The sequence below is a fragment of the Chelonoidis abingdonii genome, chromosome 9, assembly GCF_003597395.2.
Source record: "Chelonoidis abingdonii isolate Lonesome George chromosome 9, CheloAbing_2.0, whole genome shotgun sequence".
Taxonomy (NCBI): domain Eukaryota; kingdom Metazoa; phylum Chordata; order Testudines; family Testudinidae; genus Chelonoidis; species Chelonoidis abingdonii.
This window is the reverse complement of record NC_133777.1, coordinates 67,077,425-67,105,044: the sequence shown is the minus strand read 5'-3', so window position 1 is coordinate 67,105,044 and position 27,620 is coordinate 67,077,425. Positions and strand designations below refer to the sequence as shown.

The window sequence follows — 27,620 nt, the reverse complement described above, 5'->3', positions numbered from 1 at the left end:
GGGGGCACTAGGACTCTGGGGCAGCAGACAGCAGTTCTGCCGGGAGCCGCTCTACTCCAGCAACAGAAGCAGGCAGGGGAGAGGTGCTGCGCTGCTTTCTGTCAGGCAGGGACCCGGCGGGTCGGGGTGGGGGGAGAGACCCACAGGGGGGCCGGGGCCCAATCCAGGCAGGGCCGGAGGAGAGACCGAGCTCCAAATATTGCTGGAGCAGGGCCCCCAGCCCTGAATATTCCTGGTGCTCGAGCACCACAAACATATAGAACCTGCCACCTAAGCCCTGCGCTGCTGGGTGCTGCGGTGGCGCCCTGGCCCGGGGGACACCCTGGGCTGCCCACTGCCGATGCCGCCGGCAGCTCGGAGTCCCTCTCGATCCCAGCAGCAGCGGCTGCTCAACCACTTAAAAAAAATTTGGGGGCACTGCTTTTTGGCACCCCCAAATCTTGGCACCCTAGGCAACCGCCTAGTCCGCCTAAATGGTTGCACCGGCCCTGTGCAGGCATTGTCCAGCCCTTCAGCTGATCTGCAGCTGAAGAATGTTCATACATTCTATAGTTATCCATGTGTTGATTTCATCCTGGAGATGATACATACCCAGAGTTATGAGCAGGGCCGGTGCAACCATTTAGGAGGACTAGGCGGTTGCCTAGGGTGCCCTGAGATTTGGGGGCGCCAAAAAGCGCCCACCAATTTTTTTTTAAATGGTTGAGCAGCCCTGCTGCTAGGACAGAGAGGGAGTCTGAGCTGCCAGCGGCTGGGTCAGGGCGCCAGCGGAGGGGACGGCAGGCAGCTCCCGTGGAGCTGCCGCAGTGGTGCCTGCGGGCCGTCCGCTGGTAGGATGGAGCTGCCACAGTCGTGCCTGCAGACAGTTGGCTGCTCGCACAGCTCCAGTGGACCACACGCAGGACACCGGACCCTCCGCAGGCACCACTGCGGCAACTGCACTGGAGCCACGGGACCAGCGCGTGGGGCGGCGAAATTGCCGTCCGCCTAGGGCGCGCAAAACCTTAGTGCCGGTCCTGGTTATGAGGCTCTTTCCAATAGACAGTAAACAGCAATCTTATATCACAGGCAGAACATTCCTCTCTTATTCCCTTAATGGAAGCAGAACTTTCCAATTTCACAACATATCTCTTATAGTAATAAGATGTAAGAACTTCGAGTAGGACAAAAATCAAGACAATATTTTCCCCCCAGTAAGTAAATATGTAACAGAATAAATACAGATATTTCATATATACCTAGTTTCCAGATCCAAGAGGAGAGCCAGGTGCAAGTCACTATAGGAATGTGCACCACTCATCTGCACTTGGCATTTTTTGACACACAGGGTCTGTGCACAAGTGTAGACCTTCTGGAAATTCCTTGTAAGCCTGGCTTGCAGTAGATGGATTTCTTGAAACACCTTTTGTCATAAACAGATAGCTAAGGGTTAATGTTTCTTTTACCTGTAAAGGGTTAACAAAGGGAACCAAACACCTGACCAGAGGACCAATCAAGAAACAAGATTTTTCAAAGCTCAGGAAGGGAATTTTTGGGTGTGTGTCTTTTGTCTGTGTCTCTGCTCTGTGCTCTCTTGGATATGAGAGTGATCTCTATCTCCAGGCTTTTCTAATCTTCTGTTTCCAAGTGTAAGTACAAAAGGTAGAAGATAATAGGTTTTTATATTGTTTTTGTATTTACATGTGTGTAGTTTGCTGGAATGTTTTAAATTGTATATCTTTTTGGATAAGGCTGCTTATTCATTTTTCTTTTAAGCAATTGACCCTGTATATTGTCAACTTGATACAGAGATCATTTTTACGTCTTTTTCTTTCTTTTTATATAAAGCTTTCTTTTTAAGACCTGTTGGATTTTTTCCTAGTTAGAACTCACCAGGGAATTGGTGGGGAGGAAGGAAACGGGGGGAAGGGAAAATCTCTTTGTGTCAGAGTTGCAAAGCTTACCTTTGCAGGGACTCTGACTGAGGGTGAAAGAAACTTGATCTCTCTGTGTTTGCATTTCAAGGACTTGAAACAGGGTGATCGTCCAGGGCCATCCAGGGAGGGGAAGCCTGGGAGGAAATTAAGAGGAGACAAGGGGAGGGGGTTATTTCCCTTTGTTGTAGACTCAGGGCATCTGAGTCTTGGGGTCCCCCAGGGAAGGTTTTGGGGAGACCAGAGTGCGCCAGACACTGGAATCTGGCTGGTGGCAGCGCTATCAGATCTAAGCTGGTAATTAAGCTTGGAGGGTTCATGCAGGCACCCACATTTTGGACGCTAAGGTTCAGAATTGGGACTTATGCTTATGACACCTTTGCATCAGCATCTTTCCGATTCATCTCACACAGATGGTGCAGAATGTCCTGCTGGCGTACCCTGGAAAACTTTTCCACTCTAGCTTGGAAAGAAGCAACAACCATATCCTCTTGTGGACTTCCCTGGAAGTCTTCAGACAAGGCACACTGAAGAATAACGTCCATCCAAGCAAGAAGTTCCTTTTGTTCAATGCCTTCCAAATTACTGGGCCCTTTTTAGCTTGCAAGCATTACTATTAGTCTTCTTCCTAACTTTATCCAGTATTAAAATCATCTACCAGTAGCAAGTAGTACTCTCTCTTCATTAGCTTCTGATGAGAGTTAGGCCCAGGTTTTGTCTTAAAATATTCTACTTCCCTGAAAGCTGCTGCTTTCACTTTATTGGTCTTAAAAGTAATGAACTTAGCATAGAAATTCCCTAAGCCAGGCATCATTTTGACACTTTGACACTCCTCAGGGAGTCACTGCACCTCCTGGATTGTTAAAAATGCAGTGTTCATATTAGGACCAGCATAGTTTTATTGCCCGTGAACCAGGTCCCAACCTTTCAGCATGGTCATTTAGTATGATAGGTTCATTCTTTCTTATACGATTCATAAATCTGACAAAAATTGGCACTTTCTGGTAATATGAAAGGCATAAATATTTCACATTTATCCATTGTGCTAGATGCTATACAGACCTAGGAAGAGATGGTCCCTATAACAAAGAGCTATCTCAGTGTCATGTTAGCAGTATCTGGTAACTGGCTCTTCTTAGAGTATGTCTGCATTGCAGCTGGGAGTGAGCTTCCCAGCCTGAGTAGACAGACTCATACTAATAGGACTTGTGCTTGCTAAAAATAGCAGTGTGGACGCTGCTGGGTCTAAGCTTGGGTGGCTAGCCTTAGCCTCTGCTGCTGCAGCAGCAACATTCACACTGCTATTTTTTAGCATGCTTGCTCAAGCTCCACTTGTGCAAGTCTGTCTACCCAGGCTTCATCCTTGCTGCAGTGTAGACATACCAGTAGAGGGCAGAATACTGGGGAGGATGGATGGCCAGGCACTCAGTAGAAGGCATCTTTTGCAGGTGTTGTTTTATCTTGGCTATTTGTGCCAGCTCATTTTTTTCTGCATCAGATATTTCCTTCCTAATTTTTTTAAATATTACGGTAGCACATAACCCCAGTCAAGGTTCAGGGTCTCATTGCCACAACAAAAGACAATGACTGCCCAGACAGCTTACAGTCTAGGTATCACATAAAACAGGATAGGTGGATGAAACAAAAGTAGGGCAGGGATGCTCCACCTCTCATACCCCCTGTGACTAGGGTCCTAGTGGGGGCCAGCTGTGGTCACTCAATGAGGATGAACTGCTACAAATGGGGCAGCTAAACCCCCAAAAGCTGGTGGATATTCCAATACTTAGACTTACCAAGTCAGTAAAAAACCGCTTCTTTATTAGCTTACTGGTTACTCAGAAGCCCAAACTTCATAGTTTCCTTAAAGTGATCCAACCTCAAGCCTCCATCTAGGTACCCATGTCAAATATGATGAAACTTTCTGTAAATCTTATTTCATCATGTAAAATAAAAGATTTTACCAATCCCAAAGGATCGGACACATTCCCTCCTAAGTTAATGAATGTTTTCAATCTTACTGTTCTGTGGACTCCTATCAAGCCTGACATACTTAGTCACCTCACACACTACTGTCATAGTATTTATCTGTAAAGCTGTCATGTGTAGTATCAAATAAAAGCCGGTGACATCTGGTCAATAATATCATTGTGGGATGCATGGATGGTGTGTATGGATGCTCACTGGAGGACACCACTGTCTGAACGCCCGTGGGTCAACCTGGACTCTTGAAATGAAGACTTTTGGAGAATATAAGGAAAAAGGGCATCTCGTTCCCCATCACTTAGGGAACAAAAGAGGTCAGCACTCTTTGCATCTATGAACTTTGCAGCTGTGAGGGTTGGTGATGCTGAAAAAGGGACTGTAGAACTGAGAAAACTGCTTCAGACAAAGCTTGGAGCCTGCTAAGGCTACATGTAAGTTCTAGGAAGCATGTTATTCTCTACAATTATGCTGTATGCAAGTATTCTGAATAATTCTGTCACCAGTTCTAAACAAATCAGGAGAATTGAGGTTTTTTAAAATTAAATTAGACTAAAACATACAGTTCTCCAGTTGCCTGTAAGCCTGACTTCCGGACGAGGCAAACTGGTTGAAATAATAAGGAAAAAAATTGTCAGACATATAGATGAACATAATTTGTTGAAGAAGAGTCAGAGTTTTAGTAAAGGGAAATCATTCCTCGCCAATCTACTAGAATTCTTTGAGGGTGTCAACAAGCATGTAGATCCAGGAGATCCAGTGGATAATGTGTACTTAGATTTTCAGAAAGCCTTTGACAAGGTCCCTGTGACGGGATTGGGACTCACCACCACAGCACCTCCCACTGGTTACCTCCGGGAATTAGCTCAGTTCAGGGGGAGTGCCCTCTGCTGGTGGTGTCCCATCTGCTGTCTGTTCCTTGCTGGTGTCTGGACCCGCGTTGTCCCCACTCGGCAGCATCCTCTTCAGGCTACTGCCCTCCAGCAGTGCCCCCTAGTCCATCCTCACCCCCTTCTGGGGAGGTTAGCAACCATCCGTGCACTGGCCTCAGTGGCCAACCACAATCTCCAAAGTCTAGTCCGTTGTCTCAAGGGCTGGTTGCAGTTTGTTTGAGCCACTTTACTGCATGGCCAGGTGCAGTACAAGGGGGAAGCAGGGGGACCCAGGTCCTCCCACTACTCTGGGTCCCAACCCAGGGACCCTTTAGTGGCAGCCTCCCTGCTCTCCTTCTCTCCCCTTGTCCATCTGTCCCTGGGCCACTTTCCCTTTGGCCCCGCACACCCTCTCGGCCCTTTCTATCAGGGCCTGCAGTCTGGCAGGTATTGGGCCGGAGCCCTACTATGCTCCCCGTGAGCCTGCCCAGCACTGCTCTGTCGAAGGTGCTGGTCTCCTGCTCTGGAGACAGACCTTCCTCCATGAAGATCTGGGACACACTGCCTGCTGCTCTTCTGGGCAGTCTTAATATATGGTCAAGCTGAGCCCTGATTGGCTGTCTCCAATCTCGGCACTGACTGGCTCTCAGTAAGCCCTTTCCTGATTGGCTGCCAGCCTGCCCAGCCTCTCTGGCCTACTCTAGCCCCTTTTCACATGGGGCTGGGGCAGCTGGCACGCTAAATCCCTCACCAAAGGCTCTTATGCAAAGTAAGCTGTCATGGGATAAGAAGAAAGGTGCTCTCATGGATTGGTAACTGGTTAAAAGATAGGAAACAAAGAGTAGGTATAAATGGTCAGTTTTCAGAATGGAGAGAGGTAAATAGTGCTGTCCCCCATGGGACTAGTCCTATTCAACATATTCACAAATGATCTGGAAAAAGGGGTAAAAACAGTGAGGTGGCAAAATTTCCAGATGATATAAAATTACTAAAGATAGTTAAGTCCCATGCAGACTGCAAAGAGCTACAAAAGGCTCTCTCAAAACTGGGTGACTGGGCAACAACATTTAATGTTGATAAATTCAAAGTAATGCACATTGGAAAGCATAATCCCAACTATACATATAAAATGATGGCGTCTAAATGACCTGTCACCACTCAAGAAAAAGATCTTGGTATCATTGTGGATAGTTTCTGAAAACATCCACTCAATGTGCAGTGGCAGTCAAAAAAAGCAAACAGAATGCTGCGAATCATTAAGAAAGGGATAGATAATAGGGCAGAAAATATGTTGCTTCTATATAAATCCATGGTATGCCTACATCTTGAATACTGTGTGCAGATGTGGTCGCCCCATCTCAAAAAAGATATATTGGAATTAGAAAAGGTTCAGAAAAGGGCAACAAAAATGATTGGAGGTATGGAACAGCTTCCGTATGAGGAGAAATTAATAAAAGTGGGATTTTCAGCTTGGAAAAGAGACTGCTAAGGGGAGATATGATTAGGTCTATAAAAGAATGGCTGGTGTAGAGAAAGTAGAAAAAGAAGTTTGTTTACATACTTCTCATAACACAAAAACTAGGGCCCCCAAATGAAATTAATAGGCAGCATGTTTAAAACAAATAAAAGGAAGCATTTCTTCACACAGCGCACAGTCAACCTGTGGAACTCCTTGCCAGAGGATGTTGTAAAGGCCAAGACTATAAGAGTGTAAAAAAAAAGAATTAGATAATTCATGGAGGATAGGTCCATCAATGGCTATTAGCCAGGATGGGCAGGAATGGTGTCCCTAGTCTCTGTTTGCCAGAAGCTGGGAATGAGCAACAGAGGAATGGATCACTTGATGATTACATGTTCTGTTGATTCCCTCTGGGGCACCTGGCACTGGCCACTGTCGGAAGACAGGATACTGGGCTACATGGATCTTTGGTCTGATCCAATAGGGCCATTCTTATGTTTTTATGCTTGCAAGTGAAAAACCCACAGGTGGAAATTAAATTGCAAAGAACTCATTTCTCTTTATTGTAGTTCAGTAAGACACACTTGAGCTCTGCATCCCAGGGAACAGTTTCTTGTTCTTTTTCCTGATTTTTATCATCTTTTTGACAAAAACAGTCATTAAAAGAATCTATTCCCAACTTGGAATCCAGGTGCCATTTCCAGTGGTTTAAATTCCGTGGTTCCTTCTACTGAAGGATGCAAATTTTTTTGTTCCTGATGATCTTCTCACAGCTTCCTCCATCCTTAATTTTTTTGACTGCTTCCACGATCTAAAAATCAAACCAAGACAGTAATACATCATAATCAAAATGGCTATAATTTTAGTGATGGGGTGGGCAGCCCCCATGTCGTCAGGCAGGAAGGGGTTAACGAACTGCCCTGAGTTCCAGAAATTAGACTAGCCCAGGCTTGGTTTACTGAAGTTCCTTTGGAATTAAGATATCTATGAATATTCTAAAACATTGCTCTCCATTTGGATTCCAGGGACTTTTCCCCCCATTACTATCCACTTCATCCGCCTACACACCTGCCAATGGATTTAGCGGTCCTAATCTGGGCCCCCTCTCCCCTCACTGTGATGGAATCCCCTGGATGACACTTCTGGTTCAGTGTAACAGCACACAGCTTTGACAGCTTAGTGCATCAAGTGCTAAGTAGCAGCACTATTTTTTTAAATCTCACCTCATAAAACATCCTTTCTTCTTCAGCCTGGGACTAAGGTGTATATAGCATTTTGTGATATATGCCTAATAAAAATAACTACTTATTGTGGTTGGCCAGCAGACAATTGGAGCTAGTTGCTAAGCTGAATGCTACTGGCAGATGTGCGAATGGCAGTGAGAACAACACACGGTATAGCTGACACTGGGAAGGAAGCTGTGCACAGGCTATGCTGGGAGGTGAAGTAGCCACCACCAAATGCTGCCGGAAGGGTGGGGGGAGGGAGGAGAGAACTGTGCTGAAAGGGAAGGGAAAGCATGCAACATCTGGTTTGAGGAAATTGGCAGTTCAGCCGCAACAGGGGTGTGGAACAGGAAAAGGTCTGCTTCTGCCTGGTAACATCTTTTAGGGGTGGCTACCCAGTGCTTGTCAAAAGCACTGGAATTTACTGACAGTAACCCTCCTAGAAAGGGTGGGCTGCCATTGGCTAAGGGCTGCTGACACCCATGCATGCAGGAATATGACTAACCTTTCCAGCTTCCCCCCACAGTTTGGGCCCTTTATCTGTGACCATATTTTTTCTGGCCATGGGTCAGTCAAGCTGCTGTCTTTCTGTGGGGTGATGCACAGGCACATTTGCTATCTGAGACCACAGTATGCAGTCTAACACCAACCTTCAGAACTTACATCTTCTGAAAAAGGAAAGCCAGAGGTTTCGATCTTAGAAAATATCAGCTTGCCATTTATCTTCACTTCAAAGCTTCCTGCAAGAGAGAGATTTTCAGGTGCTATTCTAACAATGTTTGTGGGGCCCATTTCTAATTAATAATGGTCTACCTCAATTGAAACCCCACCTCCCTGCCCAAAGTTTTCGGGAAAATCAGCTTCTGCACGTGAAACTGAACTCTAGGTTGGATCCAGTCTTTTATACAGCATATCTTACATGTTAACACACTAATGATGATGCAGCATTATGGCATAAACAGCAAAAGGCAAGATCAGGATTTCTCTATGATTAATATACAGTGTAACTGAAACGCCAATTGACGATCGTGCTTATACATTTTCTACATGACTTAGTAGCACTTAATACTATTAATAAAGCCTGTGTATTATTGCAATATCTTACCTTTCCTGCCCACTTCATCTGAAATCTCCGCATCAGGAACTTGCTCCTTGATTTTCTTGGCAAGCTCCTGATAACGGGCAGCGTACCCTCATCCTCCACTATAAAACAAAAGAGACAAGAAAGGTTTAGCATCTATAAATTTCTAATTAGCTTTAGGTTGGCAATTATGGATTAAGGATACATAGTTATATTGGAATTTCTAGCATAAATTTACAAAGTGGAATTCTGACCCAATTGAAGTCAGTGTCAAAACTTGCATCAACATCAATGGGGCCAGGATTTTACCCAAGTCTTTTCTTACAGTGAGAGTATCATCTATGGTCAGTCACACTCTAGGACAGGGGTCGGCAACTTTTCAGAAGTCATGCGCCGAGTCTTCATTTATTCACTCTAATTTAAGGTTTTGCATGCCAGTAATATATTAACATTTTTGGAAGATCTCTTTCTATAAGTCTATAATATATAACTAAACTATTGTTGTATGTACAGTAAATAAGGCTTTTAAAATGTTTAAGAAGCTTCGTTTAAAACTAAATTAAAATGCAGAGTCCCTCGGACTGGTGGCCAGGGCCTGGGTAGTGTGAGTGCCACTGAAAATCAGCTTGCATGCCGCCTTCAGCACCCATGCTATAGGTTGCCTACCTTTGCTCTAGGATCAGCAATGTTGCTGTGCTACTAAACAGCAACACTACTAAACTGATTTGGGAATTTCTAATGCTTATTTCTCCAGGGAGACACTTCTGTAATCACAGACTGGTGATTACAAACCTATAAATTTACAGTAATCTATAACTTTAAAGTTCCTTTATTGTTGCAGGCTGATATGTGCTAACTTACCAATTAATACAGCCTCTCTTAGATATTTCTTAAAACTACTTATAAATTCCCCTCCGGTAGGATTAAGTTTTATTTTTAAAGAGTGTGGATGTAAATTTTTTTCTTCACTATGAAAAAAAGGTGTTGTTTTAAAATAAGCTAATTAACGTGTTAAAACCCTACTGTGTTATGGCAATTTGTATTTTAAACACATACCACAGGTTTCTTGGAAACAGAGATTGCATCATAAAAGGAGGAAATCTTAGATATATTTCCAAACTGGTCTTCTTGAATTTGCATATGAGCCTTCTTTTGTGGTGACCAGTTTAAGAGGTTTTCTGATTGCTACTCCAGTTCAAGAGTCATTGCTGGCTAAGTTTTTTAAATTTTTGTGATTCTAGCCTAATAGAGGCAAAGATCTGAATAACTTCTTGGGCAGGATAATCAGAAGAGCCCAAAACTACATTGGTTATGGTTACTTTGTAATTTCCACACAAAACCTACTCTAATTTAGGGCAGTCTATTTCCGAGGTTCTCAAGAACCTCTCCCAAACAAAACATGCATGAGAAGAGTTACATAGGCAGGAATAAGATGAGATAGACAAGAACAAGGACAATACACAAAATGAGCAGAGGGAAGAGAAATGGAAAAGGGAAGGTGTTGTTTTTAAACAAGGTAGGATACACCTTAAATATAATAATTAGCATTAGCAGACCTGTTAACAAGTGATGTACCTAGCGACTCTGATTCATCTTCAGAACAGTTTTGTTGAGATAGTTAAGTGCTATAACTTCCATATTACAAATAGGGAAACTGAGGGAAAGAAGTGAAGTGATTTGGGAGTAAGGGGCACAGTGGGATATTAACTCAGGATTTCCTGATTCCCATTCCTGTTTATTCCTCCAGCACACAGTGACACCACCTAAATTTACATCAACCAAGCATGCAACATTATAGTGAAATTCTGGAGATATGCACAAAGTGACATTTTATTCAGCGTCTGTATTCCACAAAAAATTATAGCTCTTTTCTATAGAGTCAAACACACTGTTATTCATACTATATTCACACAATGACTCATGGCAGCTGCAAAAACAAGGCACAGGGAGGAAGCAGAAATTAAGAGTGATACTGAAAGTTACTGTAGATTAAAAACTTTAAAATACGATTTTGTCCCTTGTACAAACAAGCAGAAGTCTATTTTACATTGTTCTCAATGAACTGCTGAAAAATATATACTTTTTAAAAAATACAGCTTATATAGATATATATAGATAATCTCGTCTCGTCCATGAATGGTTTGTTCCAGTAGCCCACTTATCGTCAGATTGTCCTGGTTCCTCAACATCTGGCACGGACCTTGTTAATCCGGGCGACGTCTGAGCCGGCATGACTCTCCTAGTTCGTGTCACTCTCATATTTGAGGTAGGCAGGTGAAGCGTTAGGGGGTCTTTTGCCCAAGGACCCTACTGGAAAGTTGGGTACCACCAGGATTTGAACCCCGGTCTCTTGTAACAAAGGGCGGTCTCCTGTATCAAAGGGTGGCGGTCTTAACCACTACGCTATCAAGCCACTGTCCTGGACGAAACCCGGAACACCCAGGAGTACACAGTACGATGACCCCCAACGATGAGCTGCTGAGAGAATGCCTGAGGCAGCAGCAGACATGGGAGGAAGACCAAGCAGAAGAAGTGCCATGGCAAGACAAGACCCTGCATGGGATGTACCATCGACAGATAGCTGAGCTGGCTGACATTGGGAAATCCTACCGTGGCTGGAAAGGCTGACTAAAAGACAGCACTGAGGCACTGATCATAGCAGCACAGGAACAGCCACTGAGCACCAGATCCATTGAAGCAGGGGTCTACCACACTAGAGAGGACCCAAGGTGCAGACTGTGCAGAGAGGCCCAGAGACAGTCCAACACATAGTGGCAGGATGTAAGATGCAGGTAGGAACAGCATACACTGAACGGACAACCAAGTGGCTGGCATTGTGTACAGGAGCATCTGCACAGCGTATGGCTAGATCCTCCCAAAACCAGATGGGAGATTCCACAGAAGGTTGTGGAGAATAGCAGGGCTAAGATTCTGTGGACTTCCAGATCCAGATGGACAGGCAGGTACTGGCAATCAACCAGACATCGTGGTAATAGACAAGGAGCAGAAGACAGCGATGGTGATAGATATAGCAGTGCCAAGTGACAGCAACATCAGAAAGAAGGAATATGAGAAGCTGGAGAATACCAGGCCTGAAAGAGGAACTAGAGAGGATGTGGAAAGTGAAGCCAAAGTGGTCCCAGTGGTGGTAGGAGCACTCGGGGCTGTGACTCCTAAGCTGGGTGAGTGGCTCCAACAGATCCCAGGAACAACATCAGAGATCTCTGTCCAGAAGAGTGCAGTGCTAGGAACAGCTAAGATACTGCACAGAACCCTCCAACTCCCAGCCCTCTGGTAGAGGACCCGAGGTTGAGGAAGACACATACCACCCATAGGGGTGAGAGGGGAATTTTTTTTATAGATAGATAAATCAAAATTCTCATTGGCTAGTACTAATCTGAGATACTAAAATGTACAGAACCAGCATACATATTAATGTTAGATGTTTAACCCTATTTTGTGAAATCCAGACTAAGGCCCAGATCCAATCAATAGCATCTGGGCAGACTACAGAGCATGGGAGCAGCAAGTCCACCTCTATGCTGAAACCGACAGTTAATTTTCCACACAAAACACTCATAAAAAGGAACAAACATTAACTATAAAAAAAGAAACAGTTGCATAATATCCAGAAGCCTCTCCTGAAGTGTCATTAGTACAATATATTTTAAAAATCTAAGTGATCTCTTACCAGTATTCAACATGCACTGTTACTCCCATGCTTTCTGTTAAAATCTCTTTTTCCTCTTGCGGTTATAAACTGTGTGGTACTGATTTAGAAACAACCAGAAAAAACTGGGCAGCTGTGGAAAAGTGCAGTCACAAGCTGAAAAACAAGCGCCACTCCTCTCACAGGTCACATGGCTGCACATCGGTAGCTAGGGAACCAGCCCTTTCGGTGGACTCACCTTTTATGTGCTTTCGTGACAGTGCAGTTAGATTGTTGAGCTCTGACATACATCACCTAAATACTGCAAGGGAACAGTCCTTAATACTTTCTGTTACATTGGGCTGATTGTTTTATTTTAAATTAACAAGTTAATAACATTAAAAGTTCGGGATGAAAGTGATATTGATGGCTGAGGAAGTTAGATTGCACTTTATTTTACAGGAAGTTGAATCAACAGCAAAGAAAATGCCTAGTCATTTTATGATCACATAGTATGCAGATTAGTCTGTCAGAATACTTTTTAAAAAAACAATGAAAAATATTGGAAAATCTAGCTGAATGTGTCAGCTAAAGAATATATTCTGGGGAAAATATTTCTTTAATTGTGTAGTCAACAACAAATGCTCCTTCACTATGAAGATCAATTCAGGGTTCCATATTTTCACTATAAAGGAAAAGGGAAAATTTTAATACATATCTTTTAACAATAGTTTAAGTACGTACTAAAATCAGTTAATTGCCATTTGTTTTCAGATGGTTCAGAACAGTTCTCCTGAATTCCTGGTATAGATTTTAATCTTTTATTTTAAAAAATGTAGAAACTTGTTGAAAAAATGGACTTTCAGTATTGTACCTATTTCTCATGTCTGATATTTTAAAGTATGCAGTGGACAGTTTAAAGCAGTGGTCTGAAACCTGAGGTAAAGGCACCAACTATGGTGAATTGTGAATCTGTTTTCGGGGATAAGGAAGGATGTTGAATATTTGCCAAATCGTCTATTCAGTCATGGAGAAAAAGCACTTTACACACTTAAATTTAAACCTAGTCATTTTCCTAAGTTATGATCCTGATCCGTCCCCCTCTAAATTTAGCCCAAACTGAACCAATTAGCATGGAATATCATGCACATTCCAACGGGGAGAATTAGGTTAGATAATTTGAGGTTAGTGAGAAAATGCATTTGGCACTTAAGAGTATTAAAAATGAAGGGTTATTCACTTTTGAAAAATTCCTGCTATTTTTTCAGCACATCTCAAACAGCTTGGGAAACAGTTTGCATTTAATTTTTTTTGTTGTTAATCTCAATTAGCGCCTTAAGGACTATTTTTGAAATTGTGATTTTCTTTTCTTAATTCTGGAATTGGAGCCCCAGGCCCCGCACTTTGGGACGCAGGGTCCAAGGTGGCCTGGAGAGTTAGTGGGGGACCTGGCGCCAGCAGCAGCGAGTGACCTGGTCCCACCCTGCCAGCTCCGGCATTGCTTGGGGGAGGAGGTAGAAGCCAGAAAGAGGTGGGGCGGGGTCTTGGGGGAAAGAGTGGAATGGGGGCAGGGAAAAGGCAGAGGATGGGGTTGCCCCAGGCCCCACACCCTCCTACGGACAACCCTGTCTGGAACTATTTTATATTTTATTGGGCACTTAGAAACCTGTAAATCTTAAGACACAAATGTTTTCTCAAGCTGGCAATGTACGTGGGGTTAGACTCACCCACAGCTCAGTACTCAAACTCCTGCAGGGAATTCCAAGTCCTGCACATAGGTTGCAAGCTCTGTGGGATCCTGGTCCTAATGCTTTCTCTGCTCCATAGTGCAGTGGCTATCTACTGTCACACATCAAGGTTTCAAAAGTTCAAAAATGGATTTCAAAAAATAAATTCACAGGCAAAACACTAGTTAAATTGGTAAGAATAAAAACTCCATATTGTCAAATGTTTGTCTCTAACTATCCTAGCCTGCAAATTTTGTGTACACACATATGGACACACATACCCACACTCGCTCAGAGTTCTATTATACTTTTTTCCCCCTGTAGTAACTGAAATGTTTTTATAATCTTGCTTCTACTATATGTCCTTCCAGGCCCTTGATCGTATCACTGAGGAATTGTCTGTGGTAGACACTCCCTCTGAACTCTGAAAACGTCCTTATCTGGTCCATTAAAATGTTAGTTTTGTTTGGCTAAGAATATAATGAAAGACTAGATTTACAATCATACCTACTGCTCAAGCTACCCCATAATTTTATATTCATATAACTCTAATTTAAGGAATATGTTCCTAATTCTACATAAACATTTAAATTAGCTTAAAAATTTTATACTCATGTTTATTCATTACACAAGTTATTACACAGTTGTCCAATAGGGGAATTTTTACACTTTATTCAAGCTTCTGGCATCAGCCACCTTTGAACAAGGATACCTGACTAGATGGATCACTCGCCTGATCTAATATGGCAATTTCTGTGCTCCTGCATAAACTCATATTCACCCCAAGAATCCTTAAGACATCCCTTTCAGATAAGGACAGCAGAAGTCTGTAAACAAGAATAAATTTATTTTAGATTTAAAGATTTAATGATATACAAAATGTATACAGTATTATATCTTTAATACACTTTACCTTTCCCCCCATCAACATAAAACACGATTTAAACAGCTATTGTGTTCGTGCCTTAGGTCTGTATCTATAAGATACACTACTGAATAAAAAAATTTTTCATAGAGCTTTATATTGCCCTTCAATTAAAAATTACAAATTAGTACCTATGTAACAAACAAAATAAAAATCGCAGCATGAAACTTCAGTTGGACAACAGGTTTTTCTTGTTGAATACTCAACAAGACTTGGGACAGTTAAATTACATTTTATTGGCATAAAGTTGCATTGCAATCTCCCGTACTTTACATAATGCTAATCCAACCCTAGTCTTTTTTAAATAAAGTACCACAAACAACATAACATTAAAAGATGTTTCTATACAATTTTAAATACATTTAAAAGTTCATGTGTACATTCCGCTTTGATATACTGGTTTTATGAGAGTTTTGGAAGGCATAACTTCAGAAGCAGTCATTACAAGAAAAAGCATTTCCCCGACTTTGTTCTTTTTTTTCCAACAAGGCAACTTCTTGTTTGGACCAGTATGTACTCTGTTCTACTATATGATGTAATTATACCAGACTATCCTGGCTTTATTTGTTACTATTTGACAGTGACTTGATAAAACTGAAATGTATAAAAACAAGAAATTTCATTACACAATTAAAACTCTATTCCATAAAAACTGGCTTCACATCTATGAAGCTGAATCCTGATTCAGGAGACAAACTCTTTATTGGAATAGATCCATTTCTGACTTCAACCCTCAGCATACTGGCACGATATACACAGATCCTTTGGATCTGTTCCCTTCCAAAGGCCAGATGAAACTACATGGCATCTAATGAGATGAGACACTTCTGACAATGCGCAGGGAAACCTCCGATAAAGAAGAAGGATGCAGTCTCCCATTTCTCTAGCTGGCTGACAGTAAACCAGCTGCCAAACAGACACTTTGCCTTAAAACATCCAAAAAGAAGTCCTTTTAGTCAAGAGCCTGTTGCACCACAGGATTAGAGGATTAGTCGAACCTCCACTGGACAAAAGCAAAACTAAAAATAACCTTCTCCAAAAAAGACTCTTTAAAAACATTTCATAAATTCTTGTCATTCCCCTTAAAATAATCAGCTGCCAGCTCATCTCTGTAGATGGTTACCACAAGTTGTTAAGTCCTTAGATTACGGACCAGACATCAAAATTCCACTTATAACACTTGGTTCTTTGTTTTGATCTCTTTCATCTGATTTTAGTGGAAGACAGATAATCGACAACTTAGTGACACCGTGCAATGCCAGTGTTTGCTCATGTCATTACAGCATCAAGTGAATAGAACTAGTTGATTCTGATTCTTTGGTGCAGCTTCCAGGCTGAATTGTCAATTCTGGAGAATCATCCTGAGGAAATATAATTTTGTCAGGCGTATAATCATTTCTCTTCAGATCTACATCAACAAAAGAAAAGACAACAACAAAATAAATGTTAATATTTCTTGGTTTGGTAAAATGAAAGGGCCGTTAAAATCTTTAAAAACACATTTAAAGATCTAAGTATGCCAGTGTTTCCCAAACTTGGGACGCTGCCTGTTTAGGGAAAGCCCCTGGCAGGCCGGGCCGGTTTGTTTACTTGCTGCATCCACAGGTCTGGCTGATCGCTGCTCCAGGCCAATGGGAGCTGCTGGATGTAGCGGCCAGTAAGACCCTCGGCCCGCGCCGCTTCCAGCAGCTCCCATTGGCCTGGAGCAGCCATTCTACTATGGAAATTGACTCCTTTTCTTGCCAGTTACAGTATATGATATTAAAAGTTTCAGGACAAACCTAGAAGGCAGAACTGAAATTTATTGGTTGCTAAAGTTTTCTAATTACCTGTAAAAGCCATACAGTACAGGCAGCAGTAGTGCAATCTTCCCTTCATTGCTTTACCAACCCTAACATGGAAGGACCATGTCTAGAATTGAGGACAGTTTAGATTCTATATCCATTTAATCCAAGACCTGTCTATTGTGATAGTTGACAAAAGGAGTAAATGAGTTCCATTTATGGCTGTGGGATTTTTTGGGATATGGTCACCACTTCAGTACAAACTAGATAAGGAACACCAACTCATTTTACGTAAATCATCAAACTGCTATTAGGCAGTGGTACCTTTCAGTCACTACAAACTTAGACTGGATTTGAACTGGCAAATGAGACATGAAAGACTCCATTACACTATTTTTACCCCAAACTGAATCTTTGTAGAATTAGAATACTTGTAAACTAAAATAACTCCACCACCTGGTTTAACATGTCGTAAGTTTTTGTGCTGATTTTATGCTACTTTTCCTGACTTTATATCTTCCTACAACCTTTCCCAATAATTTGTTTTTGTATGACCTGGTGTATGCTACAGGTTACTTCACTATAATTTATGTCACTCAGGGATTTGAATAATCTGCACATCTGAGCGATGTCAGTTAAACCGACTTAAGGCCTGGTTAGACAGTGTTATGTCAGCGGGAGAGCTTATTGTCAACACAGCTGCTGGCTTTTGCAGAGGCAGGGGTTTAAGAGCTCTCTCCCATCGGCTTAAAGCGTCTCCACCACAAAGCTCTATAGTGGCACAGCTGCATCAGTGCAACTGCGCCACTGTAAGTGCTGTAGTGTAGATGCAGTCTACGTTTATATCCGTTTGTGTGAAATTGTTTTGCCTCAATTCTCCAGTTTAGTTCTCTAGTTTTCTATTTTTTAGATTGCCCTCAAACTTTTCAAGCCCTTGGCCACTATGAAAATTCTTTATATTTTTTTCAAATCGACTTTATAATTGAGAATTCCCATTCTTTTTTTTCCCCCTTGGAAAGTTGCAAAGGGTGTTAACACAATTTCAAGACAGTTAAAGAATTTAACATTGTTTGAGACTGACAGACAACTTAGACTGTAATTCAAATTTACTTGTGTTCTTAGCAGACTTATCTTGTTGGATTAAAAAAATTGTTTCACAGTGATGAAATCATAGCCATGAAATTAGCTATTATATTGCCAGACACTTCCTTTTACAAGACCCAAGCTGGAGCGGGAAGGGGAAGAAGAGAGTCGGTGCCCACAGAAATACATTCATCTCCAGAGCCTGAAATGGAACCCAAGATTCCTGAGTCTCACCATTCCTCTGCCATTAGCAAATATCTGTGAAACCCACTGGCACAGGGTGTCTCTCATCCTCCTACTGCTCATCCACATAGAAGATGACAACCTGCTATTGCGATCAATTATTCAATTACTTCCAGTGAAAGAGGTCTATGGAGTGGATCTAAAGTTTCCAGTCCTGCTGATGAACCACATGGGTGTCAGTATGATGCCACATGGAGAGAATAGTTACTTACCCTACAGTAAATGTGTTTCTTTGAGATATTGCAGCCAATATGGATCTCCCTGTAGGTCCGCATGCACTTCTTGTGTACAAGATTGTTTTTTGAATAGCAGTGTGCAAGTGGGCCATGCGTGCCTCGTGTCTCCTCATGCTCCTATACAAGGGCAAAAAGGATGGGTCAGCCATGACCCTGCCTCAGTTCTCTCATAATTCAAAGCCTGGGGTAGCAGGGGACTGCAAAAAGCATAGATGACGGGCAGGTCATGGAATCCATGCTGATTCTCTGAGTATGTGTCAGTGTAGGAGACCAACAAGCAGCATCTCTTCAGAATGGTGGGAATGAGAAGTTTCAGCTGCATCAGCTGAATGATGACTGTAGGACTAATATCTCAAATTTAGCACCAGATCTGGCAGCTAAATCTAATGACTAATGCTTGACAAAGGTCAGTTGGTTACTCCACAACACTACCACCTTGCAGATCTCAAGAATGTGACATTTCTGAGGGAGGCAGAGGATGTTTCTTGAGCTCTAGTGGAGTGAGCCTTGCCAATTATTAACACAACAAGATATATTGCATTATCCATTTCAATGTCTTCTGAGAGATGGCTTCACCTTTAGGAATGCTCAGCCATGGCTATAAAATAGCCAGGGAAACAGTCTGCTTTATTACATTGATAGCACCAAATCATTCAAAGTCTTGGATACATCTAGTGTGTAATTTCTTTTCTTCAGTCCAGAGTGTGACTTCATGAAGATAGGCAAGCTAATCCACTTGGTTTAGATGAAATTCTGACACTATCTTCCAAATGAACTATAGGTGAGGTCCACCATGTTCCTACTGAATGTAATATAGGGAGGCTCAGCCATAGGTGCCTGAAACTCACTCTCTTGGCTGAAGTAATAGTCACTAGAAAGCCTATCTTCAGTGTAAGTGATGCTGGGAGCAGTCGAACACAAGTTTGAATGGAGGTTCTATTAGTTTCAGGAGGACCAGATTGAGGTCCCCAGCAGCAGTAGGTTCTCTGACTGACGGGTAAACATGCAATAGTCCTTTGAGAAACTGATATTGTGGGGAGCAAAGACTGAACATGACTGTACTGGCAGATGGCAAGCTGAGACTGTTGTGAGGCAAACCTTAAGAGAGCTGAAATAGGCAGTTGAGAATCTGTGGTATCTAGGCTTGGACCAGATCCAGACCATGTTGGGATACCCTTTTCAAGAACTGCTTCCATTTGGATTAATACATTCTTCTGAAAGATGTCTTCCTGCTCTGTACTAATATTTCCTGGACCTGTAGGGAGCAAGCTACGTCCATGTAACTCAGCCACCCAAATAGCCACATAGGTGCAGCAACTTCATGTCTGGATAGAGTATCTGACTATGGTATTGTGAGATCAGGTCTGGGTAGTCTGGGAGTTGGGTTGGAGGCTGGGTGCACATTTGTAGTAGGTCTGTCAACCAAAACTGTCTCAGCCACTACACAGCTACAAGAATGATCATGATTCTGTCTCCTTTGATTTTGGAAATCATCCTGAGAAATCTGTGAAAAGGTACACAGAAGGCCTTGAGCCCACTGGAAGAAGGCAGGCACCAATAACAACCTAGATTCAGAACTGCTCTGGATCAAAAGCTCTTGCACTTGGTACTGATATTGGTGATCAACAGATCTATTACCAATATTCTCCAATGTAGGAATATTTGTTTTATGATGGATTTCTGCAATGACCCCTCACGAGTGGTGACTGTTTGCTCAGGAAATCTGTTAAGGTTGTTGATGACATTCGGGAGGTGAAGGACAATCAGGGTTATCCCATGTTCGTGGCACAACGTCCATTAGTTTGATGGCTTCTAGGCAGAGGGTAGATGCGCGTGCACTTCCTTACCTGTTCATGTAGTGCATTGTGGAGGTGTTTGTCAGGATCTGCCCTGAAGAGTTTTGAAGAACTGGTAGGAAGGCCACACAGGCTAGACTGATGGCTCTGAGTTCCAGGGCACAGATGTGAAGCCCCATATCCTCTGAGGCCTAAATCTCTTGCATTTGTAGGTGATCCAGGTGGACTCCCCAGCCTGTTCCTGATGTGTCTGTTATTAAGGTCTTTGTTATGGAGGGGCTAGAGAACAGTACCCCTCTACACACATTTCCAGGTTTCTTTCACTAGCTCAGTACTGTGACATGAGGTGGGACCACCACTTTCTTGTTCATCTGGTGTCTTGTTGGAGAACAAACTGAATTGGAACGGTTGCAGGTAAAATCTGGCAAGAAGTGTCACATACGTGCACACCAACATATGGCCTCGCTGCTCCAGACACATCCATACCATCATAGTCTGGTACAAGTCTCTCTCTCACACTAGCAACTGCATCAACAGGAACCTGTCTTTGGGAAGAACACTCTTGCTGAATAGGAGTCAATCAGGGCTCCGAACTCTATCATCTGTGATGGGATGAGACACTATTTTTTGTAGTTCACTAGGAAGCCTAATTGGGTGAACAGGGAAACGGTGAAATTTGCAGCCTCCTGCTGGGATCTGCCCTGATGAACCAATTGTCCAGGTAATGATAAAAATGAATGCCTTAAAAAAATAAAATAAAATAAAATAAAGTGTTCTGCTACCAACTCTAGGCATTTTGTGAAGATTCTCTGTCCCACGGAAAGTCCAGATGTCAGCATCTTGTACTGGCAATAGCTGGGTCCCACTATGAATCCTAAGTACTCCCTGTGGGCCAGATGGATGGCTGTGTGGAAATATGAAATATGAATCTTGAGAGCCACAAACCAATCGTGAGCTTGCAGATGTGGAATGATGGAGGCAAGCATTACCATCCTGAATCTTAAGGAAATATATATATTTGTTCAGTCTCCTCCAGTGATAAGGAGGATTCCCTGGGAAGAGACTGGAGTTGTCCCTCTATTGACTCCTGTTCCTGTTGGCCCACATCCAGTTCAGTACAAGTGGTCTTGCCAGTGAAGCTGCACAATTTTTTTCTAGACATGTGGGAGGATAATCTGCTACTCAACAGATGGGAGGATGGTCCCCAGTAAGGTCAATATGGCCATAGTAGCATGCCATATGTGTATTAACCTGGTTGAGGCTGGCCAGCCCAGTGACACGCCCACACTGATACTCAACGCTAGCAACAAGTAGTATTTTAGTGATAGTGAGGAGCAAAGTATCTCCTTGTGGAAGGGCTGATATCAGTCCACCTTTTTGGTAATGGCAATGTTGCTAGGGGTGATATGGATGCTTCTACAACATATCTGAGTTTCTTGCTCAGCCCAGTCAGTAATGAGTCTATTGTTCTGCCCAAATGCCAAGGGGCTTTGTGTTTTGAGGAGTGATGTCTGAAGTCCGTCCTCCAGGAGCTACCTGCAATCTTGGACCTATGCTTATGTTTGGACTGACTATATAAATTGGTGTCCTCTTTATGGGGTGGTGCAGATACTGGCTTTATTGTCTGTGGGTGGGTGAGTCTGTACAGAAGCTGGAGTTATCTGCATCAGGTCTATGGTGCCAAGGTAATCAGTGCTGGACTGCTGACATTGAAGGGGCTGGTTCTGAGATTACTGGCACCAAGATCTTGTGCACTGGTGACTTTGCTGATGTTAAGGTGGTCAGCACTGATGGTACTGAGTACTCATCATCTTCTTTCCACTGCCTGATTCTGGAGCTTGAGGGATTACTGGTCAATACTCATTTATCTGGTCTTGCTCTAGTCATAACTATCACCTTGGGTCTGAAGCGATCCACATGGATCACTACAGTAGATGTACTTTGAGCCTAACATACCTGAACTTGTGCGTACTGGCAGAGAAAAACTTGAACGCAAAGCACTTATTCAGGATATGGCTTCCTCCTAGATAGGAGAAGCATTGGCTGTGCCCATTCTTTATGGGGATCAGTCCATTGCAGGATGGGCAGGATTTGAACTCAGAGTTTGGACTGCCATGTAGTGTGGTGGTTGGCACAAAGCACCTCACGTCACCATATTGGGGGTGGAGGGGCAGGAGGAAGTTTGACAACCCTCTTGCAACCTGTTTTCTTATTTTTAGAAGATCCTTATATGTGAACTGTGCAGATAAGATTTCCTCACCAGGGATCGTAGTTTTCTGTGATTAAAAAAAATGAAATTCTCTGATAAAAAAAGAAACATATAAAAATCCTTATTTTTCCATGATTAAAATGAAACGCTGAACTTGAATTTCCCTAGCCATAATATATACAGCTATCAGCTGAACACAATGTTTTATTGATACATTTACAATTTTTAAAACAAGTTCAAAGCCTGCCAATGCCAATCATAATAATAAAATAAAATTAATAGACTGATCAAGTCACAGTGCACTTTTTTACTGTTATCAATGGCCATGCTGTTTCAGCCTCTTGTTTTCATTCAGTTTATGTTTAAGTGCTTTTAATGTGTTCTAAAATTGTCTGCCTTCGAACGTAATCTACAGCCTTGCTGCACACAGTACAAAACAGCACATTACCATCAATGTGAAATTTGTCCTTGCCAAGCTCAGCAACACAGTCTTTAGAGATGATTTTTAAAGTTTTCATCATCTTTTTGTAACTTTAGTTACTCACTTCTAGAGGCTGAAGTGAAATTTGAGATTCATTAAAACACAAACCCCTATACACCATTGAGTAACCTCTATACCAGGGGTGAGCAAACATTTTAGCGTGAGGGCCACATTGGGGTTCTGAAACTATATGGAGGCCATGTAGTGTCCTAAATTGCTTCCTCTAGGAATGTGCTACTTATGGCTGCCAGTTCTGGTGCTCTGAGTGGCATGGTAAGGGGGTGGGGAGAGGATAAAGGGCATGGGGTCCCAGAAGGCAAAGCCTTCCCTACCCGAGTGTAATGTATTAAGTTGCTCCCCATAGGAACGTGCTACTTATGGTGTACTACTTACAGCTGCCAGTGCTGGTGCTTCGTAAGTAGCACATTCCTACGGGGAGCAATTTAACACACAACTCCCCACCACCACCACACACACACACACTCCCTGTGGCTCTTGCAGCCACGCTGCCTGGCAGGAGTTCGCAGCCCCACACAGCGAGCTGAGGCTGCGAGTGGGGGGCCACACAGCAGGGAAGGGGCCGGGGTTATCCTCCCAGGCCGGGAGCTCAAGGGCCAGGCAAGATGGTTCCACAGGCCACCGTAGTTTGCCCACCTCTGCTCTATACACTGGAAACAGTTGATTGAAGTATGTTTAGCTATTTAAATTTAAAGCACATTCAAAAATAAACCACAAGAGGAGAAGGCTGCACACACTGAATAAGTAACACTGGTACTTTCACTAAAATCTAGTTAAGGTTAATATTTGATCACGGAAGTCGTGGATGTCATGGAATCTGTGACTTCCAGAGACTGCTGTGACTTCAGCCTCCAGTGGTTGGGAGTTGCAGGGTCCCCTGCCACCTGTGTGGGCAGGGAGCTGCGGAGTACATAAGAACGGCCATATTGGGTCAGACCAAAGATCCATCGAGCCCAGTATCCTGTCTTCCAACAGTGGCCAATGCCAAGTACCCCAGAGGGAATGAACAGAACAGGTAATCATCAAGTGATCCATCCCCGTCACTCATTCCCAGCTTCTGGCAAACACAGGCTAGGGACACCATCCCTGTCCATCCTGGCTAATAGTCATTGATGGACCTTTCCTCCATGAATTTAACTAGTTCTTTTTTGAACCCTGTTATAGTCTTGGCTTTCATAACACCCTCTGGCAAGGAATTCCACAGGGTGACTGTGTGTTGTGTGAAAAAATACTTGCTTTTGTTTTAAATCTGCTGCCTATTAATTTCACCCCTAGTTCTTGTGTTATGAGGAGTAAATAACACGTTCTTATTTACTTTCTCCACATCAGTCATGATTTTATAAACCTCGAACACATCTGCCCTTAGTCATCTCTCTGAAAAGTCCCAGTCTTAGTAATCTCTCCTCATATGGAAGCTGTTCCATACCCCTAATCATTTTTGTTGCCCTTTTCTGAACCTTTTCTAATTCCAATATATCTTTTTTGAGACGGAGTGACCACATCTGCAAGCAGTATTCAAGATGTGGGCGTACCATGGATTTATATAGAGCCTATATGACAGATTTTGTCTTATTATCTACCTCTTTCTTAATGATTCCCAATATTCTGTTCGTTTTTTTGACTGCCGCTGCACATTGAGTGGATGTTTTCAGAGAACTATCCACGACTCTAAGATCTCTGTCTTGAGTGGTAACAGCTAATTTAGATCCCACCATTTTATATGTATAGTCGGGAATATGTTGTCCAATGTGAATTACTTTGCATTTATCAACACTGAATTTCATCTGCCATTTTATTGCCCAGTTTTGAGAGATCCTTTTGTAGCTCTTTGCATCTGCCTGGAAGCTTGAGCAGTTTTGTATCATCTGCAAATTTTGCCACCTTACTGTTTACCCCTTTTTCCAGATAATTTATGAATATGTTGAATAGGACTTGGCCTAGTACAGACCCCTGAGGGACAACTATTTACTGCTCTCCATTCTGAAAACTGACCATTTATTCCTACCCTTTGTTTCCTATATTTTAACCAGTTACCAGCCCGTAAGAGGACCTTCCCTGTTATCTCATGACAGCTTACCTTGCTTAAGAGCCTTTGGCGAGGGAACTTTTCAAAGGCTTTCTGAAAACTCTAAGTACACTATACCCACTGGATCCCCCTTGTCCACATGCTTGTTGACCCCCTCAAAGAATTCTAGTAGATTGGCGAGGCATGATTTCCCTTTACAAAAACCATATTGACTCTTCCCCAACAAATTATGTTCATCTATATGTCTGACAGTTTTGTTCCTTACTATAGTTTCAACCAGTTTGCCTGGTACTGAAGTCAGGCTTATTGGCTTGCAATTCCTGGGATCATCTCTGGAGCCCTTTTTGAAAATTGGGTCTCATTAACTATCCTCCAGTCATTTGGTATAGAAGCTGATTTAAATGATAGGTTATGGACTACAGTTAGTAGTTCTGCCAGTTCACATTTGAGTTCCTTCAGCACTCTTGGGTGAATACCATCTGGTCCTGGTGACTGATTACTATTTAGTTTATCAATTTATTCGAAAACCTCCTCTAATGTCTCAATCTAGGACAGTTCCTCAGATTTGTCACCTAAAAAGAATGGTTCAGGTTTGGGAATCTCCCTCACATCCTCAGCCATGAAGACTGATGCAAACAATTCATTTAGTTTCTCCGCAATGACCTTACTGTCCTCGAGTGCTCCTTTAGCATCTCAAATCATCCAGTGGGCCCACTGGTTGTTTAGCAGGCTTCCTGCTTCTGACATACTTAAAAAGCAATAGCAAAAAATTTGTTGAGTCTTTGGCTAGTAGTTGTTTAAATTTTTTCTTGGCCTTCCTAATAATATTTTTACACTTCATTTGCCAGAGTTTATGCTCCTTTCTAGTTTTCTCACTAGGATTTAACATTCACTTTTTAAAGGATGCTTTTCTGCCTCTCAGTGCTTTGTTGTTTAGCCACGGTGGCACTTTTTTGGTTCTTTTACTACATTTTTAATTTTGGGTATGCAAGTTGAGCCTCTATTATGGTGTCTTTAAGAAGTTTCCATGCAGCTTGCAGGAATTTTATTTTTTGCAGCTGCAGCTCCTGGCCACCGTGGGTGCTGGGCTACCCCGCAGCTCCCAGCTGCTGTGGGAACCCTGAGACCTACCATCTGCCGCTGGTGGCAGAGAACCCCATAGCTCTCAGCCACCAGAGGAACCCCCAAGCCTCTGTGGGCATTGGGGGAACCCCCTGAGGTCCCAACTGCCCAACTGCCACAGGTGACGGAACCCCTGAGATCCCCCACAGCTGGGGGTGGCAGGGGTACCATGCAGCTTCCAGCCCCCGTGGGCAATGGGGGACCCCAGACCTGCAGGCGGTGTGGGGACCCACAGATCCCGATTTTGTCAGGGATATTGTTAGTGAAAGTCACGGACAGGTCACAGCTTCTGTGAATTTTTTTCTTTTTTGCCTGTGACCTGTCCGTGACTTTTACTAAAAATATCTGGGACAAAATCTTAGCTTTCTTAATAGTTAATGTGTTTTTATTTTTTCAAAAAATGTAAAAACTAAAGATTCTCTGTAAAAATGCAAATTCTGTATTTTTCTGCATTTTTCCATGGCAAAAGGATTTCTAGGATCCCTGATCATCATCAAATAGCTTGAAAAAGAACCGGTTTAGGGTCTCTGAAGAGAATAGGTTGGACATTTGCTGTGTTCCACCTCTCTGCCATGAGTGGCAAGAGATAACTGAGGGACAGTCCAGGCTGCCCAAGCCTTTATGCCCTTGAATGGGAGCATAAGGAGCCCTAAACACTGCTATTCAAAAAAATTCACTCTTGTGCTCATGAGGTGCATTCACACTTACATTGAGATCCATGCACTGGCACATGCTTGAAGAATTTGTTTTTTTTTAACCTAGGAAATAACACACACACACACACACACACACACCCCCCTACATTACAAGATTACTACGGTGAAATGCTAGAATTAATGCTACTATTTTCCATATTCTTTAATTCTTTAAATTTTCAACTTGTGACATAGCTACACACAATTTAAATGAATAGTAAGGGTAAAAAAACCAACCAAACAAAAAAAAAACCACAAAAAATTCCCACGTACCAGGAAGTTTAAGTTTCCTGCAGCAAGAATTGCAATGGTGCTTAGCTCTGAAGTTTTTGATTGCATCTTCTCCTAAGTTGGCAGGACCAAACACCATATCATATGACCTTTAAAATAAAGCATACATAAGCACGGTATGTATTTGTCCAAGTCAAACATTAAATACAAGGTTCATAACAAAACCCATTAATCTTACCTTTTTTCTCCAGCTTTTATCACAGAGGGATCTGTCAAATTTTCACCCACACCTTCACACAAAATATAAGAGTTAAAATTGGATACAGTATATGAATAGATTAACACTGTAAACCAGAATCCCTCAGCAGTAAGGATTTCCAAATTTGTCATGAAGAACATAAATCAAGACAGAAAGTCAAAATTTATGGGATGATATACACTCCTGTACAGATGGCTCCCACCCAAACTCTATGCACCACTTAAATCCCATTCAAGCCCTATTTTTAAAGCTTAAGTGGTTCCTGAACAGCACTGCAAGCCCGCTACTCAAGGTGAATTTTGTCCGGTGAATTTTTCCCAGAGAGAATAAGATTCCTACATCTTAGCTGTGAGTGTTTCCATGTCTGATGGACACTTGAGGATAAATTAAGATACTACATATATGGACTGAAGATGCCAAGAACATAAATGTTAGCCTTTTTTATTGTGCACACCTTAAGAAAGAAAATAAGAATTCAACTTTTGTCCTAAGTTTTTCCTATGGCATTGTAATGGCATATCAACTAAACCCACTGCTCATTCAAGTAAAGTGGACCAAAATTATTATGTAATGCTATGAACACTATTCAGAATCATTCATTAAGG

At 42.5% G+C, this 27,620-nt stretch overlaps 2 protein-coding genes across 8 annotated transcripts in view; both read right to left on the bottom strand.

Moving 5' to 3' along the window:
• Positions 1-6,758: 6,758 nt before the first annotated feature.
• On the bottom strand, positions 6,759-8,643 carry LOC116830945 (migration and invasion enhancer 1-like; the record flags this gene model as incomplete). The annotated part of the gene is made up of 3 exons (XM_032790650.2): positions 6,759-7,035; positions 8,114-8,190; positions 8,556-8,643. Coding segments are annotated over 3 exons (249 nt in total), but the record flags the coding sequence as incomplete, so codon positions are not given.
• TRPM7 (transient receptor potential cation channel subfamily M member 7) overlaps positions 8,574-27,620 on the bottom strand; it is a 146,286-nt gene continuing 127,239 nt past the window's right edge. For 4 of the 7 annotated variants that reach the window (XM_075069662.1, XM_032790608.2, XM_032790607.2 and 1 more), the window contains 3 exons: positions 26,995-27,046; positions 26,799-26,905; positions 14,734-16,240 (listed from right to left, as the gene is read on the bottom strand). In XM_075069662.1, the coding sequence (XP_074925763.1) occupies positions 16,110-16,240; positions 26,799-26,905; positions 26,995-27,046 (290 nt within the window). In that variant the 3' untranslated portion in view covers positions 14,734-16,109. Of the gene's footprint in view, positions 8,654-12,439; positions 12,866-14,733; positions 16,241-18,154; positions 18,296-21,732; positions 22,251-26,798; positions 26,906-26,994; positions 27,047-27,620 lie in introns of those variants that run through there. The other 3 variants (XR_012656560.1, XR_012656561.1, XM_075069663.1) reach the window with 3 other exon arrangements.